Here is a 20,492-nt window from a genome sequence, read left to right as displayed (position 1 = left end):
CCAACGGACTCCAGATAATCTGGGGAGGATGCTCTAAAGTCTGCTAACCAGTCCTGCAGAAAAGAAAAGTCAAAATCAGAAGAGATGGATTCTGGGGACAATGCCCTGCTACTAAATGACACGTCAAGTGCATAGTCTGAAAACACTGACTGGGGAGAATCTGGTCTGGTAGGGTCGAATAGGTTTTCTTGACACAGATCAGTACTTTCCCAATCTGAAAATAAGGATTGTGGTGTAAATGACCTTTGCCTTGACAATTCTACATGTTCACCCAGATACTGACAACTGTACTGAGGAACAGGTGAGTCTGGAGAGACTGGCCTATGTTCACTTTGAGATGCCACTGACTCTGTGGAGGATACTTTAAAGTCTGCTAACCAGTCCTGCAGGTGTGAAAAGTCAAAATCAGATGACATGGAGTCCGGGGACAATGCCCTGCTACTAAATAACACATCAAGTTCATAGTCTGAAAACACTGACTGGGGAGAATCTGGTCTGGCAGTGTCGAATATGGTTTCTAGACACAGATCAGTACCTTCCCAGTCTGAAAATGTTGATTGTGGTGTGAATGACCTGTTCCTTGACAATTCAGAATCGTAACAGATATGGGGACATCTGAACTGTGGAACTGGTGAGTCAGGAGAAAGTGGTCTTTGTCCACTATGAGACGCGACTGCCTTTGGAGACTGTGATTCCACTTTTGTGACCCAGTCCTCTATTGAGGAGTGAGTCCACTTGTTGTCTGATGACTCTAACTGAGGCCCAATAGGAACAAATTCAAATGGTTTGCAGACCAACAAAGCTTCTGCTATACTTTCATGCGTTAGGCCTTGCACAACATCTGCATATGTAAGAGCTCTTGTTGTGGACAATGGTGGGGACCCAGATATAGTTATGCTCGATTGTTGAGCACCAACTGGTAAGATAGATGAATCTGGCGAATCTGGTCTATTTTCATCAAATAATTCCTCGAGACAGAATCCGTTATACTCAATATCTGACAGTGTTGACAAAGGTGATACTGGTCTATTTTGAGAGTAGTGCAAGTAGTAGTCACAATGTTGACTTTCCATTATGCCAAAGGTTATTGCACAAGAGAAGAAATGTTGCCCAACGGACTCCAGATAATCTGGGGAGGATTCTCTAAAGTCTGCTAACCAGTCCTGCAGAAAAGAAAAGTCAAAATCAGAAGAGATGGATTCTGGGGACAATGCCCTGCTACTAAATAACACGTCAAGTGCATAGTCTGAAATGACTGACTGGGGAGAATCTGGTCTGGTAGGGTCGAACAGGTTTTCTAGACACAGATCAGTACTTTCCCATTCTGAAAATAAGGATTGTGGTGTAAATGACCTTTGCCTTGACAATTCCACATGTTCACCCAGATACTGACAACTGTACTGAGGAACAGGTGAGTCTGGAGAGACTGGCCTATGTTCACTTTGAGATGCCACTGACTCTGGGGAGGATGCTTTAAAGTCTGCTAACCAGTCCTGCAGGTGCGAAAAGTCAAAATCAGATGACATGGAGTCCGGGGACAATGCCCTGCTACTAAATAACACATCAAGTTCATAGTCTGAAAACACTGACTGGGGAGAATCTGGTCTGGCAGTGTCGAATATGGTTTCTAGACACATATCAGTACCTTCCCAGTCTGAAAATGTTGATTGTGGTGTGAATGACCTGTTCCTTGACAATTCCGAATCGTAACAGATATGGGGAAATCTGAACTGTGGAACTGGTGAGTCAGGAGAAAGTGGTCTTTGTCCACTATGAGACGCCACTGCCTTTGGAGACTGTGATTCCACTTTTGTGACCCAGTCCTCTATTGAGGAGTGAGTCCACTTGTTGTCTGATGACTCTAACTGAGGCCCAATAGGAACACATTCAAATGGTTTGCAGACCAACAAAGCTTCTGCTATACTTTCATGCGTTAGGCCTTGCACAACATCTGCATATGTAAGAGCTCTTGTTGTGGACAATGGTGGGGACCCAGATATAGTTATGCTCGATTGTTGAGCACCAACTGGTAAGATAGATGAATCTGGCGAATCTGGTCTATTTTCATCAAATAATTCCTCGAGACAGAATCCGTAATACTCAATATCTGACAGTGTTGACAAAGGTGATACTGGTCTATTTTGAGAGTAGTGCAAGTAGTAGTCACAATGTTGACTTTCCATTATGCCAAAGGTTATTGCACAAGAGAAGGAATGTTGCCCAACAGACTCCAGATAATCTGGGGAGGATGCTCTAAAGTCTGCTAACCAGTCCTGCAGAAAAGAAAAGTCAAAATCAGAAGAGATGGATTCTGGGGACAATGCCCTGCTACTAAATAACACGTCAAGTGCATAGTCTGAAATGACTGACTGGGGAGAATCTGGTCTGGTAGGGTCGAACAGGTTTTCTAGACACAGATCAGTACTTTCCCAATCTGAAAATAAGGATTGTGGTGTAAATGACCTTTGCCTTGACAATTCCACATGTTCACCCAGATACTGACAACTGTACTGAGGAACAGGTGAGTCTGGAGAGACTGGCCTATGTTCACTTTGAGATGCCACTGACTCTGTGGAGGATACTTTAAGGTCTGCTAACCAGTCCTGCAGGTGTGAAAAGTCAAAATCAGATGACATGGAGTCCGGGGACAATGCCCTGCTACTAAATAACACATCAAGTTCATAGTCTGAAAACACTGACTGGGGAGAATCTGGTCTGGCAGTGTCGAATATGGTTTCTAGACACAGATCAGTACCTTCCCAGTCTGAACATGTTGATTGTGGTGTGAATGACCTGTTCCTTGACAATTCAGAATCGTAACAGATATGGGGAAATCTGAACTGTGGAACTGGTGAGTCAGGAGAAAGTGGTCTTTGTCCACTATGAGACGCCACTGCCTTTGGAGACTGTGATTCCACTTTTGTGACCCAGTCCTCTATTGAGGAGTGAGTCCACTTGTTGTCTGATGACTCTAACTGAGGCCCAATAGGAACAAATTCAAATGGTTTGCAGACCAACAAAGCTTCTGCTATACTTTCATGCGTTAGGCCTTGCACAACATCTGCATATGTAAGAGCTAATGTTGTGGACAATGGTGGGGACCCATATATAGTTATGCTTGATTGTTCAGCACCAACTGGTAAGATAGATGAATCTGGCGAATCTGGTCTATTTTCATCAAATAATTCCTCGAGACAGAATCCGAAATACTCAATATCTGACAGTGTTGAAAAAGGTGATACTGGTCTATTTTGAGAGTAGTGCAAGTAGTAGTCACAATGTTGACTTTCCATTATGCCAAAGGTTATTGCACAAGAGAAGGAATGTTGCCCAACTGACTCCAGATAATCTGGGGAGGATGCTCTAAAGTCTGCTAACCAGTCCTGCAGAAAAGAAAAGTCAAAATCAGAAGAGATCGATTCTGGGGACAATGCCCTGCTACTAAATAACACGTCAAGTGCATAGTCTGAAATGACTGACTGGGGAGAATCTGGTCTGGTAGGGTCAAATAGGTTTTCTTGACATAGATCAGTACTTTCCCAATCTGAAAATAAGGATTGTGGTGTAAATGACCTTTGCCTTGACAATTCCACATGTTCACCCAGATACTGACAACTGTACTGAGGAACAGGTGAGTCTGGAGAGACTGGCCTATGTTCACTTTGAGATGCCACTGACTCTGGGGAGGATGCTTTAAAGTCTGCTAACCAGTCCTGCAGGTGCGAAAAGTCAAAATCAGATGACATGGAGTCCGGGGACAATGCCCTGCTACTAAATAACACATCAAGTTCATAGTCTGAAAACACTGACTGGGGAGAATCTGGTCTGGCAGTGTCGAATATGGTTTCTAGACACAGATCAGTACCTTCCCAGTCTGAACATGTTGATTGTGGTGTGAATGACCTGTTCCTTGACAATTCCGAATCGTAACAGATATGGGGAAATCTGAACTGTGGAACTGGTGAGTCAGGAGAAAGTGGTCTTTGTCCACTCTGAGACGCCACTGCCTTTGGAGACTGTGATTCCACTTTTTTGACCCAGTCCTCTATTGAGGAGTGAGTGCACTTGTTGTCTGATGACTCTAACTGAGGCCCAATAGGAACACATTCAAATGGTTTGCAGACCAACAAAGCTTCTGCTATACTTTCATGCGTTAGGCCTTGCACAACATCTGCATATGTAAGAGCTCTTGTTGTGGACAATGGTGGGGACCCAGATATAGTTATGCTTGATTGTTCAGCACCAACTGGTAAGATAGATGAATCTGGCGAATCTGGTCTATTTTCATCAAATAATTCCTCGAGACAGAATCCGTAATACTCAATATCTGACAGTGTTGACAAAGGTGATACTGATCTATTTTGAGAGTAGTGCAAGTAGTAGTCACAATGTTGACATTCCATTTGGCCAAATGTCATTGCACAAGACAAGGAATGTTTCCCAACGGACTCCAGATGATCTGGGGAGGATGCTCTAAAGTCTGCTAACCAGTCCTGCAGAAAAGAAAAGTCAAAATCAGAAGAGATGGATTCTGGGGACAATGTCCCTGCTACTAAATAACACTTCAAGTGCATAGTCTGAAATGACTGACTGGGGAGAATCTGGTCTGGTAGGGTCGAATAGGTTTTCTTGACATAGATCAGTACTTTCCCAATCCGAAATTAAGGATTGTGGTGTAAATGACCTTTGCCTTGACAATTCCACATGTTCACCCAGATACTGACAACTGTACTGAGGAACAGGTGAGTCTGGAGAGACTGGCCTATGTTCACTTTGAGATGCCACTGACTCTGTGGAGGATACTTTAAAGTCTGCTAACCAGTTCTGCAGGTGTGAAAAGTCAAAATCAGATGACATGGAGTCCGGGGACAATGCCCTGCTACTAAATAACACATCAAGTTCATAGTCTGAAAACACTGACTGGGGAGAATCTGGTCTGGCAGTGTCGAATATGGTTTCTAGACACAGATCAGTACCTTCCCAGTCTGAACATGTTGATTGTGGTGTGAATGACCTGTTCCTTGACAATTCCAAATCGTAACAGATATGGGGAAATCTGAACTGTGAAACTGGTGAGTCAGGAGAAAGTGGTCTTTGTCCACTATGAGACGCCACTGCCTTTGGAGACTGTGATTCCACTTTTGTGACCCAGTCCTCTATTGAGGAGTGAGTCCACTTGTTGTCTGATGACTCTAACTGAGGCCAAATAGGAACAAATTCAAATGGTTTGCAGACCAACAAAGCTTCTGCTATACTTTCATGCGTTACGCCTCGCACAGCATCTGCATATGTAAGAGCTCTTGCTGTGGACAATGGTTGGGACCCAGATATCGTTATGCTTGATTGTTCAGCACCAACTGGTAAGATAGATGAATCTGGCGAATCTGGTCTATTTTCATCAAATAATTCCTCGAGACAGAATCCGTAATACTCAATATCTGACAGTGTTGAAAAAGGTGATACTGGTCTATTTTGAGAGTAGTGCAAGTAGTAGTCACAATGTTCACTTTCCATTATGCCAAAGGTTATTGCACAAGAGAAGGAATGTTGCCCAACGGACTCCAGATAATCTGGGGAGGATGCTCTAAAGTCTGCTAACCAGTCCTGCAGAAAAGAAAAGTCAAAATCAGAAGAGATGGATTCTGGGGACAATGCCCTGCTACTAAATAGCACATCAAGTTCATAGTCTGAAACTTCTGATTGCTGAGAATCTCGTCTGTTCTCATCAAACCTAATTTTATTTGGAAACTCAAAAATGAATGTTGGTCTCTCCACCAAGTTAAAGACCATTGGAGTGGGTGTTGGTTGTTGTTGGAAAATGTGACAAGACTCTCCAGATTTGTTTTGATATGTGAGATCAGAGTTTTTTGTGAATGAGTTTTGTTTTTCATTGTGCTTTAAGGTGTTTTGTTTAATGTTTGTTAAATGAGCCTCAGAATGACGTTGTGATTGTATGCATTCAGAGGAATCTGGCTTTAACATAGAAAACCAGTAATCAAGGAAAGATTGACTACTTTTCTGTGATGGTTTTGGTGCTTCGGATGAGGATGGACTTAGCTGAAATGACCCTGACTCGTTTTGACTCAAACAGTCTGTATCTACACTATAGATACTTTTGACATCAGAATGTGAAAGGTATTTTGAGGCTGGAACATCAGTACCAACCATCGGTGCCCTTTCTCCAGCTCTTACCTGCCATGTCAATAAACCTGGTGCATATCTGCTTTTTTTATCGTAACATTTATCAAGAGGTGATGGTGCATTCATAGAATATTGCAAACGATTTGAAGCTACTAATTCTGTTGTCAAAGGGTCACCCTGACGCAGTTCAGTTGGGTAGTTGTAGAATGTAGTGTAAGGAACTGACGTCAGTGGTTGCAAGGGTAGATTTCCCGCTGTATATAGTAAATAATAATCACAATATTGACTCATAAGTTGGGCGCGAATAGGTTCTGAGAGTAAGAGTTCAACAAATGAGAAACTGCACTGAGAAGTCTGTGAATCTGGCGAGGAAGGTCTTCTGAGAAGGCCCCTTTCATTAACAGGTACCAATGGGCTACCCTGCTCCTCAGATGCCAAATTATCTGGGGTGAAGGGGCTGTATTCTAAAAAAGTGAAAGGAAATGTCACATCATCCTCAGGTGCTTGTTGCACAAGAGAGTTGCTATCAGTTGAGTCAAAAGCCATGTGAGAAGGGCAACTCGTTGTAAGACTGTCAGGAAACTTGGTCTCTGGTTCCTTCATTTCAAATGGTTTCATCATGCTGTACTTTGCTGTTGCAATAATGGGTTCAATGAAATCATCAATGAAGGGCATGTTTCCCCAATACCCTTCATTGCACACTTTGGGTTTTGTATTATCTTTCTTGCCTGAATTGATGTGTTTGAACCCCTTATCTCTACCTGCAATCAGTGAGATCTTGTCATGATCAAACAGTACATCAGTACACTTCTGAGAGAGCCTGCTTTTTCTAGCTACATCTGTGTCATATTCAGTCATGACCAGAGTTGTTTGGTGGTCCTCTGGTGGTAAGACTAACAGGCTAGGGTCAGGCAACTGACATCTACTGACAATGGTTTTAGACGTGTCTGTATGCTCTGGTGTATAGCTTGACTTATTGCAAAGCTCACTGAAGTCAGTCTCAGCTTGGTCTGACTCTGATAGGCTCAAACCAAAGTCTCTGACAGATATTGATGATGGTAACTCCAGAAATATAGTTGATTGCCCTTGATCATCTTCCAGAACACACTGCTTCAATGGTAATGATTGGCTGGTGTCATCTTTGACTTGGCTTTGAATTAGAGGGCCACCTTGGAAAGACCTGGTGAAATAAACACTGCAGCAATCTTGCTGTTCTTTCACTTTGAGGCCATAAAACTGTGTCGCGTGGCTCCCCAGTGCTTCTTCGTTTGAAGTGGAAAGTGTACTCACTTGCTCATTAGAATGATCATTACTTGTAGGTTCTTGTGTAATAAAATCCTCAGAGGTCCACAGGTTAGAGTTCAATTCACTGTAACACAGAAAGAAGACTATGTCACAAAATACGACTTAGCATTAATACATTATGTCAAAGCCCCATTTTAACAAGACTAAACATTGTTGTTTAATGACATTGTTCTATATTAACCTACATAAAAAATAAATAAGTATATGTCTTTATGCTTATTGGGCAAGAAAGGTCAAATTATGTGGGACAATTTTATGCTGTCGATGTGTGATGCAGATTCAGGGAATTATTTTAAATAAATAATTTACTGTGGGATCTCAAGGTCCTCCAACAGGTCACCATGCATGCTCTCTGAGTGCGTGTGTCCAGCAGGCTCTGCCCAGGAAGTAATATCCAGTAGCGAAGCAACTGATAGGTCCTCTTCAGAAACAGCTGGGGGTGGTCTGCGGTCTGACTCCACCCTTCTTACGATTCGGGGGCTGTCTGCATCCTCTTGAACTAAAGATAGGGCTACTGACACTGAAAAAACACACACTTGATGAATAAGCTGAGCATTGTGCTAACAACAAATTAAATATAGCCTGGTTTGAGATAGAGCTTTCAAATTGGTGGTTTATTTGGGTACCTTCACTGTGATCCAGTGTCTTCTCGATCTCTGCATATGTTCTAGATGTTTGCTCTTGAACTGACTTGTTCATCTGGGTTTCAATGAGATGGACAATGTCCATGCGGTTGATCTTGGTTAGTCTCTTAATAAGACAGTCCTCTGTGGAGAGATTGAAACAATCATTAATAGAGTAAAACAACTGTAAAACAAATATATAATTAACATAACAAAGTAATGATTTATAAATTGCAAATGTAAGTTTACATTACATCTACAGTGTTAATATATAGATCTATAGGATACACAAATCATCACATTCAAAGTAAGAAATGTTCAGGATTCAAAGTGTTTTTATTTACAAATCCAACTAAAATGTCAATTAAAATCTTTCAGACCATCACACAATGTACCTGTGGCATGTTTGCCTTCCCGCTCAACCCAGCGCTGCAGCAAGGCATGGCTCTGCTCTTGGAGGGAATTAGGATTCTCTGTTCGCACTAATTTAATATCATTTTCACTGAATTCCAGTTCTCTTGCCAGTTCTAGAGCGTTAAAAATGGGATGACAATGTAAACCATATTTTATTTGTTTAGCGGCTAGAACATGGATACATACAACATAAAAGACAAAATACTAGCAACATTATTACATTATTTGACAACTTACCAGTCCAGCTGAAACCAAGAAGATCTGCAACGATAGCTAATGTCTCCTCTTTCCTGTCAGCATCATCCTGCCAATCCACTAAAGAAATTGCCGTAAGAGCCAGTCATTACGTTTTATTATCATGGTCAATAGTTCAAGGTGTAGAATACCATTACCCATACATATATATAAGTAAAGCTTTTTTCCCATTGCAGGTACCAGTCATATATACACAATATTTGATGTGCATATCTTTATGTAATTAATATGTGAGGATTGTATGGTATAGGCTGTTATACTCTGAAATTAAATGTATGTAATGTTGACATAAATGAACACATAGATGGTGGATTTGTCCCTAAGAAGAGGAGTTCTAACTTGTTTACAAGCTATGATAATTTGGTCACAATTAGCACATTATATTTGTAATCATTAGTACAAGCAATGACAGTAATGTGCTGGTAAAGCGGTGCTGATGTTAATATTAGTTAAGCTGTATTAGTAGTACATGTCATATACCAATACAATACAAATTGTCAAAGCTACTTCTTCTTTAACAATAAGGCCATTCAATCTTGAGATTGCAGAAACAGATGTAAAAGTAAATAACCATCATTCAAAACACACAAACGCTCACACACACACACACACACACACACACACACACACACACACACACACACACACACACACACACACACACACACACACACACACACACACACACACACACACACACACACACACACACACACACACACACACACACACACACACAGAATAATACAAAAAGAAAAGGAAAGAAAAGGAGATGCAAATTGGCACAAGACAAATAAAAAAAACATGAAATCAGCACAAATGACATATTCTAAGGAAAATGGGTCTTTTTGCCAAGGACAGGAGATAAGAAAACAAAAGCTCATGTAGGTCTGGCCATACCTGGCATACATTTTGGAGATGGCTCATCGTTGTTTCTCTGCATCTGAGTTTCCACTGTGTCATCCCAGGCAGGCCTTGATTCAAAAACATCTTCTCTCCCAGAAGTTGGTTGCACCACTGGCAACAAATTGCCTTCAGAATCAGAACTGTGTGAGGCTGGGATGTCATAAGTGAAGATAACAGAGTCTGGACTATACAGATCATCAGCATCCAAAGACCTAACAGATGTGTCTGTTGTTGTAGAGAGTTGGACTCCTTTCTTTTGGTGAAAGGAGGAGATTCTCTGAGTTGGAGATTTCTGTTGCATCATAACAGGACATTTGGAAGGGGAAAGGCTGGATTTATCAATTGGTTGACTACTGTCAGAATAACTCCTGTGGGCTTTAATAGAGGATTGATTTGTGTCGCTATCCGCCTCAGATCTAGTCCTACGTTCCAAAGTTGAGCTTGTGTCTAATTTCTTTTTAACGCAATCAACCTCAGAATTCTGTGAGTCTTTCAAGGTTATTTCTGAATGTGGAGGGGAATCATGATGATATGCTGAGGACACCTCTATAACCGAGCACTGATCTTCTTCATCTTCCTCATATTCCTCCTCCTCCTCCTCCTCCTCCTCCTCATCATCATCATCATCATCATCAGGAGAGGATTCTGAGGAACCATGGCTCCGCTTTGAGGTTGCTGTTAATGTTATCTCTGATTGAAGGTCTGCAATGGTAGAGTCCAGATAGCCAAGACCAAGGCTCTCAAGATTTCCAGCGTCACTCTGAATGATGGTAAGTCTCTCCATAGAACTGGGGGAACCAAGCTGAACCTCTACGGAACTGCCAAGATTAGCTTCACAAAGTGGCTTCCCGCTCTCTGACTTGTCACTTGAGTGTTTGATGAGAGTTCTGGGTTTGGGAGTAGGAATGGTTTTATTGGCACCCTGACACTCTTGAAGAGTTGTTTCTGTAATATAATCACTATTCTCAAAAGATAAATACTCTGTTTGACCTTCCCCAGTCATCTTTGGTACAACTTCATCCACTGAATGTTCCCCTATATGGAAAAACGCATATGCTTCTCCTTCATCAAAACTTCTTGTCATATCAATAGCTCCCCCTCTGGTCATTTCAAAAAGCTTTCCCTCTTGAAACTGGAATGGATCAGGGGTTCTCTTGTCACTAGGGGTTCGAACAGGTGTTTCATCAGGAGTTTTACGGTCGTCTGAAGGACTAATATTAATATGTTCCTCAGCCTCAAGCTGTGAATTTAGGACTGCATCATTCTTAGCCTTAAACCCTGCAATGACAGATTCTTGTTCCTCAGTACACACCATAGCATGAGATTGACTAACATCACTTGAACCTGTAAGTGGTGACTGAACTTCGTTGTCATCATCTGAATGGCGCTCACCTTTCACGTGACTGGTAAAAGGTGTTTCAGTTACAGATGGCTGGTCACCTTCTACAGCATCTTTATCTTTATATATATCCGGTCCTCCTTCTGCTGACCGCAAGACAGATAGTTGTGACTGATTTTCCACCTCCTCTTTGATTTTAACACTAATACCTGTTGCCTCACTAAGTGTCTCAGGTGTATTTTGTGAGAAGGTCTTTAAACCTGGGCGAAGGTTTTGATCTGGATGATCTTCTCTGAGATCCCCTGTCTCTAATTTGTCTCTCTTCATATTATATTCCTGATCCATCTCATCAAATGTTTTGATCTTTGCTGCCATTTTGAACATATCCTCTTCTGGGGTAAGATGTTTATTGGTGGCATCATTCTCACTATCGTCTGCTTCGAGAGAGTCTTGCCTTATGCACATGTGAAGATTCTTGCTGTCGCATATGTTGCTGTCAGAAAACATATTGCCAGTTATGGATTCTGAGCAGGAATGAATGTCCTCCTTAATCCCCCTTTCATTTTGGATGATCTCGTAGTTGATTTCTGGCTCACCACGTTCACTGTCATCCATGTAGATATTGTTGTCATAATTATAACATGCTTTAAGCTGTGAGGCATAGTCCTCGTACACAGCCGTTTTGGCTGGAATCTCACATTCTGACTCTTTAGATTGAGTGGGACTTCCCTCAAGAGAGTCTGGACAAGGAGATTCTCTGCTAGGGCTTGGCTCAATTGAATCTGGGGATCTGTCTGAAGATCTATCCTCCATTACAGGACTTGCCTCTAGCGAGTCTTGATGGTATGCCATTATAATTGGGTCACTATCAACCACAGTGTTTAAGTTCTCCAAATGAAACGGTCGTTGTGATGTGTCAGAGCTACTCGGTAGCTGCAAATATGTGTCTTTATGATCATTATTACAGGCATGAATTGCTAAATATGACTTTGTAATGCAGAACGCCTCATCAGTAGAGTCATGGACATATGATGCTTCACATGGTGAGGTTTTAGCCTTACTTGTTTCAGCTGAAAAGCTCTTGGGTCCTTCATCTTCGTGGGAACATGTCTGCCATCCACTTTTCAAGGTTTTCTTTTCATTAAAGTCCACAAATTCTAAGTGTGTTTCTTGTGGTGACATCCTATGTTCAGGGGAATTTGAAAGACTTTCCCTGTTAGTTTCCTTAGTTACTATAATTTGCGTGTAGCTCTCAAGGACTACCTGCTCTTCTGGGGGACATTGTAAAACCATAGGCTTTTCCTTTAAGTAATGATTTAAGTCCGTACTGAGCAGTGACAACATGCCTGACATATCCCTCTCAGTTGCAGACTTTTCTTGTTGTGACTTCCTCTGAATGCAAACTTCTTCCAATGGTGTCTCATATACAGAGCTTGGAGACAATTCTGTGACTCTTACTACGTTGGTCTGGCTGTCTTCATTTGCTTTTACATCAATATTTTCCTCGGAGTTACTACTCGTCAGTATAACTTGTTTGTAGCTCTCATGGACTAGATCTGCTTTTTCTGGTTGGCATTGTATTGCCACTGGCTTTTCTTTGAGATATTGATCCAAGTCACCACTGAGAAGCGACAACATGCCTGACATATCCCTCTCAGTTGTAGACTTTTCCGGATGTATTTCCATGCAAACTTCTTGGAATGATGTCTCCAATACAGAACCTGGCGTAAGTTCCTTGATTTCAACCACATCAGAATGTTCATATGTTTCTGCACTTATATTATCATCCACGTCAGTACTACTTAACTGATGTGTTTTAGAAGATTTTTGGTTTTTGGTGAGGGTAACTTGTTCAAATGTCTCCTGGATGGCGTCCTTTACTTGAGGTCTATATTTCACTGGCCTCTCCTTGAGGTACGTGTCCATGTCACTATTGAGTAGTGATAGCATGCCTGACATCTCCTTTACTTTTGTAGATGGCTGATTTGAAATCTTTCTCTTTGTCTGCTTTTCTTCCATTGGTAGTTCTTCATTCAGGGTTACTGTGGTTTCTTTGAAACTTCTTTCCATTTCTTCATCTCTCTCTGTGACCTTATAGTTTTCTGTTACAAAAACTGTTTCTTGTGTTGTGCCATCCACTGTTGCTCGTTTATTTTCAGCAGTAAAAGTTTTGATAGTTTCAAATGTGTCCTGCACATTATCCTCTTCTATTGTTGGATGAGAAACAGGCACAGCCTCTAGATATTGATCGATATCATTGTTCATGACTGACAAACTTCCAAACGTCTCTTTCACTTTTTTGGCTTCTTTAAATTCACTGTCTATTTTGTCATCACCCCATGTAATTGGATGTTCTTCTGCTGGTGCGTGATCTGGTTTTTGTGTTGTGCTCCCTGCTGTTCCCCCTACTGCTCCGTTTTTTTCGCTATTGACAAATGTAAGAATTACTTTATCTTTTTCCTTTGTTAAAATAATTTGTTCAAATGTTTCTTGAACAATATCCATGTCTGGTGACTGACTTACTACAGGCCTTGCTTTTAGATACTGATCCAAGTCCCTGTTCATTAAAGAAAACATCCCTGACATATCTTTTACTGCATTGGGTGCCTGGCTAAATGTGTTCCTCTCAATGTGGACTTCTTGATGAAGTGGCTCCTTGATTTCCACCTCTGTTACCTTAGTGTCAGTTTGTGTAACAAATGTGTTGCTCCCATAATCAATCTTTGTATCATCTCTGCTTGCTTCATGAAGTATTTTTTCCTGTGAAGGCATGATGTCTGTTTCCTCTCTTTCAGTAGAGTAAGTAAGCATTTCATTGGTCTGTTGATGTGTTACTGCGAGTCCTTGATAGTAGTCACTTTCCTCTGGGCTGGCATGAGGTGTCCTAATATCAACATCAGCGATTAAGGAATCAGCCATATCTTGATGCTCAGGATTCTCAGGACTTGGATTATCGTCTTTTATTTGATTTTCAATAGGAGAAGCACGTCCCCCAAAATAACTTTTTAAACAGGGACTAGAGATGGGGGCTGGATTTGTATTAGAATCAGCTATGGTTTCATCCTCGGATACCTCCCGCTGATTGCTTACATCTTCAGCTGTTGATGTTCTCTTAAAAAGCTGGTACTCGGGGCTTTCTTCCAGCTCAGCTTTTATATCAGCACTGAAATCCTCAGAAGGTCTGCGATCAGGGCTGATATGCATGTCTTCAGATAAACTTCTACTGGTGCTTATGTGTGGTTTTTCCAACTGCATCTTGCCCCAGTCATTCCCTGAAAACTCTGACTCTTCTCTGTTAGGGCTAACCTTTCCATCATCAAACTGAACTGTATCATCAATTTCCACTGTCTTTCCGAAATAAGAAATATCTGAAACGAGTTGTAACTCCTCAGAGTTATCTCTCTTTAAGGTTATTGCTTGAAATGTTGGCTCCTGTGTGGGACCGTGTTCAGTTGTCTGTATGTCTTCAGGCCTTTCTGATTCAGATATTGTTGTTGAAATACAAGAAGAAGCAATGGATTTGTGTGCACTTATCCCAGCTTTACTTTTTGAAAGGTCTTGTCCAGTCTGGAATGCTTTCATCAGGTCCTTTACAGATGATGTCGCTGTCCCTGACAACTCTGGTGCCTCTGTCTGTGGACTTATACTACCATCGTCACATGGAAGTGTTTCAGTAAATTTGAGTGTCTTTACAAAATCTGAAATGGTCTCTAATTCCTCATGGGCATTTCTGACGCTGTCAGCTGTGTGGGTTTGTGATTTGGGCTCCTGCAAAGCACTTTGTTCAGTCGATTGTATTTCTTCAAAATCTTCTGATTCAGGTATCAATGTTGAAATGCAAGAAGTGTCAGCTTTGTGTTCAGAAAGTCCAGCTTTAGTTTTTGAGGGATCATGCCCAGTCTGGAATGTTTTCAGCAGCTCTTTTACAGACATGGTGTCCTTCTCTGACAACTCAGATGTCTCTTTCTGTGGGCCAACGTCTTCATCACATTTTACTGTTTCAGCAAATGTTACCGTCTTTCCAAAATAGGCCCTATCTGAAATTGTCTGTGATTCTTCAGAGTTATCTCTGCTTAAGCTGACTGGTTGATCCTCTGGTTCTGTTGAGCAAGAGCTGTTGGCATCGCTCTGTTGGTGTACAATTGTGAGATTCTGAGTTAGGGTTTGTGATTTTGTCCCTTCTTTAGCACCGAGTTCAGTTGCTTGAATCTCTTTAGAATCTCCTGATTCAGATATGATTGTTGAAATAGAAGCAGAATCAACAGGTTTGTGTTCAAAAAGCCCTTCCTTAGTTTTTGAGGGATCATGCCCAGTCTGGAATGTTTTCATCAGCTTTTTAACAGACATGGTGTCCTTCTCTGTCAACTCAGCGTCTTCATCACATTTGACTGTTTCAGCAAATGTTACCGTCTTTCTAAAAGTCGAGCTGCAATCTGAAATCAACTGTGATTCATCAGAGTTATCTCTGATTAAACTAACTGGTTGATCCTCCAGACCTGTTTCACACTTCTTGACCTCACTCTGGGGATGGAACACTGAGAGGCTCTTAGTTTGGAATTGTGTAGCACTTTGTTCAGTTGTGCAAATCCCTACAGAATCTTCTGATTCAGACATTGATGTTAAAATGCAAGAAGACTCAACTTTGTTTTCAAGTAGCCCTACTTTAGTTATTGAGGAATCACTCCCAGTCTGGAATGTTTTCATCACTTCCTTCACAGACATGGTCTCCTCCATTGGTCTTTCTTCTGTCCTCTGTATTTCATCAGAATATCCTGATTCAGATATCAATGTTGAAATAGAAGAAGAGGCCACTGCTTTATGCTCAAAGAGGCCAGCTTTATTTTTTGAAGGGTCCTGTCCAGTCTGAAATGCGCTCATTAGTTCCTTGACAGACATGGTCTCCTCCTTTGACATCTCTTGTGCCTCTCTCTGTGGGCTAATGCTTGAATTGTCACCTTGAATTTGATCAGAAACATGTACAGTCTTTCCATAATAAGCACTATTTGAAATGACATTTTCATGAGAGTTGTCTCTAAATAGGCTTACAGGTTCATCATCTATCTCTTTATAGGAAATTGTGAGGATTTGAGTTTGTGGTTTTGGCTCCTCCATTGGTCTTTCTTCTGTCCTCTGTATTTCATCAGAATCTCCTGATTCAGATATTAATGTTGAAATAGAAGAATAGGCCACTGCTTTATGCTCGAAGAGGCCAACTTTATTTTTTGAAGGGTCCTGTCCAGTCTGAAATGCGCTCATTAGTTCCTTGACAGACATGGTCTCCTCCTTTGACATCTCTTGTGCCTCTCTCTGTGGGCTAATGCTTGAATTGTCACCTTGAATTTGATCAGAAACATGTACAGTCTTTCCATAATAAGCACTATTTGAAATGACATTTTCACGAGAGTTGTCTCTTAATAGGCTTACAGGTTCATCATCTATCTCTTTATAGGAAGTTGTGAGGATTTGAGTTTGTGGTTTTGGCTCCTCCATTGGTCTTTCTTCTGTCCTCTGTATTTCATCAGAATCTCCTGATTCAGATATCAATGTTGAAATACAAGAAGAGGCCACTGCTTTATGCTCAAAGAGGCCAGCTTTATTTTTTGAAGGGTCCTGTCCAGTCTGAAATGCGCTCATCAGTTCCTTGACAGACATTGTCTCCTCTAATCTCTCTGTCTGAGATCTAGGTGATTTAGGGGACTTCGGAACTCTCGGAAGTTCGGGCATGTCTGCCTTTTTCTTTGTTGTGTCAATAGAAGATTTTCCCCGAGGTTCCTGAGAATGTTGTTGCACTTTCTCATCTTCAAATGTGTTCTGTAAAGCTTTAACTCTGTCCTGTATTGATCCTATAGATGTCTCAACCACTAAAGGAGAAGCTGGAGGATCCATAACTGTGGTGGGTACAAGGGCACTTTCCTTAAGAACAACATCGCCATCTAAAGACTCCTCAGAACTCATCCTTTCCATCTCACCCTCGGAGCTGCTGCACCCAGAACGCTCTCTGTCTCTAAGTTTCTTCCTAATAGGTTTCTTGATATTTGGAGGACGTCGTTTGCCGTCACGGTCTTTAATAACCTGTTCAAATCTATCTTGGACAAGATCTTCTTGAGAACTAAATGTCACGACAGGTCTCTGTTCCATGTATTGGTCCATGTCGATGCTGAGGCTTGAGACCAGACCAGTCATGTTTCTGACCTCTGGGGCGGACCTACTTGTCTTCCCCTCAATGCACATCTCCTGTAAGACTGGTTCCTCGAAAGGGTGATAATTCATTTCAACAGTCGTAGTCTCATAGATTGAATCCCTTTTCTCTTTTTGAGCATTATCCCGTTGAACTTCATGTCTACTATCGTTTAGGCCACCTTTTTGAATCCCTCCAACCTTTTCCTCCCTTTCTTCTGACAAAATAGACAAAGGCTCTTTGTCTTCCAACCCTCTAGCTCCAGCTCTCTCCTCATATATTGAGTGCTCCATTTGCTCAGCAGTCAAATTAGCAGACATTTTGATGTCCGATATTTCCGAGAGAAGGTCTGGGCTTGCAAGGGTTGCAGGGTCAAGAGGTTGGTTAGTTCTCAGGGAGAATGTCTCAGTTGATTCAGACTCATCATCTTCAGTTTAAAAGTTTCATGACCAAAAAGGGTAGAGAACATAAGGGACAAATGAAGTGGGAAAGAGAGACATCAGAAAATTGTGATCAAGACAATGCCATCAAAAATCCATCTTCAGTTCACAGAATAAAGAGAGCAATGACAGGGCAGAGGAAACGGAAGTCTAAAAAAATAGGTAAAAAAGAAGATGACAAAGGTATCCAGATGACTTTGAAGAAGAGAAGAGCAGCAACAGCATAAGCAAAGCCAGGAGGAGTAAAAAAAGGCAGGTAGAAAATGGTAGAGAATAATATATACTTAATTTGTTCGACTACATATTTAGGAAGTAACACAAAGAATACAAAAAGAAACACAGGGAAATCCAAAAATACAGCAAAGGAAAAGGAAGGAAGGACAACAGACAAACAAAACTTCTCAAGATTGTTACTGACATGAAGAGTCATGTCTGCCTACAAATTAAAGTTTTAAAACATAGACAAACATGATTAACTTATAATACTGATCATAATAGCATTTTAAGAGGAGGTCTGAAGTGAGTATTTAATGTAAAGAAATCTAGTGTCTGTTACTGTATCTGTGTGTGTTCTTGTAAGTAATGTAAAGTGATGTATCACTTTACATTATTTATTGATATTTCCAGGGTATCAAATATCATTAAAGATACAATTTGTAAGTTATAGTTACTTTGTTTTATGAACATATAGTAATATAAGTTCACATACAGACAAGCAGTAGTGATGTTGTATAACAATTATGTAAAAATGTTATTTTGAATTTCATTAAAGTAATACTCAAAAAATGAATGAAAACAACAAGTTGCTAAACGAAAGTAGTGAAATTGAATGAAAAAAAGAAAGAAATGGCCAAGATCATAGGGAAATTGTTGTAATAATACAAATAAACCAGCAAAAAAAACACACACACTTTAAAATCGTTACTTGGGTAAATATTTAGTCAAAATAATACTTTTATAATATTACCAGAACACATAATTAAAGCTATTAAAGCTTCTGACATTAGCATTTTGAAGCAAATTGATTGGATTTGAGCAAAAAAAGTATTATTTTGACCTTGTCTTATGAGTAATAAAAAAATCAAAGAATAAATGTTAATGGATAGGAAAAGTCAGTGGGGGTTGGAGTGAGGGGAATGCAGAGTACATCAGCCATAGCATTGCCGCCAGTAACATACATTTGACCAATCAGAGTGTTAGTAGAGCAAAATGGGACAGCAGGGTTAATTTAAATGGGAATTAACATCTATTAATCAGTGCATCTCTTAGCACATACAGAAGTTCATATTTCTAAACAAACACTTGACAACCACTATGACCGGTAATGTTGTCTTAAGCATGTGACAAGATTCCAATTAATATTGTGTGTAACTGGAAAAATAAATACACAGTATATTGATTACAAAAATATATACTGGTACCTTCACTACGAAAACCAGCCATTGAAAAATAGACTGTAACATTTCTCAAATGCATACATCTTAATCTTAAATATTTGTGTAATTAACAACACCACCCAATTCTAAAGGCGTTTAAACACTCTAACACGAACACAACACGACAGAGTCCAACTTACATTTTTTATCACTTCTTTCACTCTGCAAAAAAGTAAAAATAAAGTCTAGTTAGATGCAACCTTTTCATCATATTATTATTTTTTGTTGTAGTACAGTATCAATTCAACTTTATTTACCTCGTCATCTGCATCTTGGTCGGAATCAGACTCCTAAAGTGAATAATAAAACAGACAATGCAGTTACTGTAACTACAAATAACTTACTATTTGTATTTCAATTCCTACTGTGATGCATTCAAACCAACCTTTGAGTATGTTGGGAGAGTGATGTTAAGGTTGCAGATAGCAGTGTGGTTAAGAGTACGATATGTGCGCGGTTCCTTGGTGAAGGACAAGCGACCACATGGCTCCTGTGCTGTGTCTCTGATCTGTCCATTAATTAAACAAGAATGTAGTCAATAATTATATACAAGCATACATTACATACATTTTCATTACATATATTTGTATTTCTGAATATCTGTGTACATCAGTAGACATTTCAAACATGTTAATCCAGTGTGTAGTCATACTTTGATGAAGAGGGCCAGTCTGTTTTCTTTGAAAGCATAGAAGCTGAACACATGGTGTTGTCCACTCTTGGTAAGAGGCACCAGGTTTCCAAAGCAGTCAGCAAATATGGGTTTTCCCTCTAGCACCTGTGTTTGGATATGAGAACTGTGTCATTGTATAAAATAAACCATTTAGATTAGAAGATACCTCTGACATGCAGATTTCTTGGGTTATTTCAGCTTTACATCTCTCATTTTTCATCACATCTCACTAAGATTAACAATTTTGCAAACTTTTCCCTTTTTTCCTGTTTTCTACATCATCATACTGCACCTCAACATCTCGGCTACGGGCGACTTCAGTGAAGTTCTCTTGCTGCTCCAGGGTCTTGTCCATCTTGTCGTCTGTCATGCAGAAACAGCGCAGGCGGGCCTCGATAGGGTCCAGTGTCTTAGCAAAAATGACAAACTTTGCCATGTATGGAACACAGATGATCTCTCTGTACAGCTGTGAGCCAAAGCTAACAGACTCCTGGATCTGTCTGCAGTCTATTAGCCAGAACCTAGGAATGTGAGGTACACATTTAATCAATTCACTTACAAAAAACAAAAAGAGCACATCAGATCAAAGTTTTTCCTACAGTGACAAAACTGTGGAGTACATTATTTTTCTGAGAAAATCAACAATAAAAACTCAATGTCCTTCCAAGACTTGAAATACACATACAACTTGCCTGGCTATTCCTAGAGCAACAAGTGACTACCTACTCTAATTTTCTTTTTCTGTATTTATATTTGAATAATTTGTATCTGTATGTTTGTAT

The 20,492-nt window shown here is 40.5% G+C and overlaps 1 protein-coding gene across 3 annotated transcripts in view; it reads right to left on the bottom strand.

Annotated features, from left to right (window-relative positions):
* Positions 1 to 8: 8 nt before the first annotated feature.
* LOC117440935 (ankyrin-3-like) overlaps positions 9 to 20,492 on the bottom strand; it is a 35,763-nt gene continuing 15,279 nt past the window's right edge. For 2 of the 3 annotated variants that reach the window (XM_071202139.1, XM_071202140.1), the window contains 10 exons: positions 20,003 to 20,231; positions 19,690 to 19,815; positions 19,423 to 19,545; positions 19,295 to 19,327; positions 19,178 to 19,199; positions 8,721 to 8,798; positions 8,465 to 8,596; positions 8,073 to 8,213; positions 7,756 to 7,966; positions 9 to 7,510 (listed from right to left, as the gene is read on the bottom strand). In XM_071202139.1, coding sequence (XP_071058240.1) covers positions 4,516 to 7,510; positions 7,756 to 7,966; positions 8,073 to 8,213; positions 8,465 to 8,596; positions 8,721 to 8,798; positions 19,178 to 19,199; positions 19,295 to 19,327; positions 19,423 to 19,545; positions 19,690 to 19,815; positions 20,003 to 20,231 — 4,090 coding nt within the window. In that variant the 3' untranslated portion in view covers positions 9 to 4,515. Of the gene's footprint in view, positions 7,511 to 7,755; positions 7,967 to 8,072; positions 8,214 to 8,464; positions 8,597 to 8,720; positions 8,799 to 9,638; positions 17,601 to 19,177; positions 19,200 to 19,294; positions 19,328 to 19,422; positions 19,546 to 19,689; positions 19,816 to 20,002; positions 20,232 to 20,492 lie in introns of those variants that run through there. The other variant, XM_071202138.1, reaches the window with a different exon arrangement.

This window comes from Pseudochaenichthys georgianus, unplaced genomic scaffold (genome assembly GCF_902827115.2).
Source record: "Pseudochaenichthys georgianus unplaced genomic scaffold, fPseGeo1.2 scaffold_1341_arrow_ctg1, whole genome shotgun sequence".
Classification (NCBI taxonomy): Eukaryota; Metazoa; Chordata; class Actinopteri; order Perciformes; family Channichthyidae; genus Pseudochaenichthys; species Pseudochaenichthys georgianus.
The sequence above is the reverse complement of the archived record's forward strand: the minus strand, read 5'-3'. Positions and strand labels throughout refer to the sequence as shown.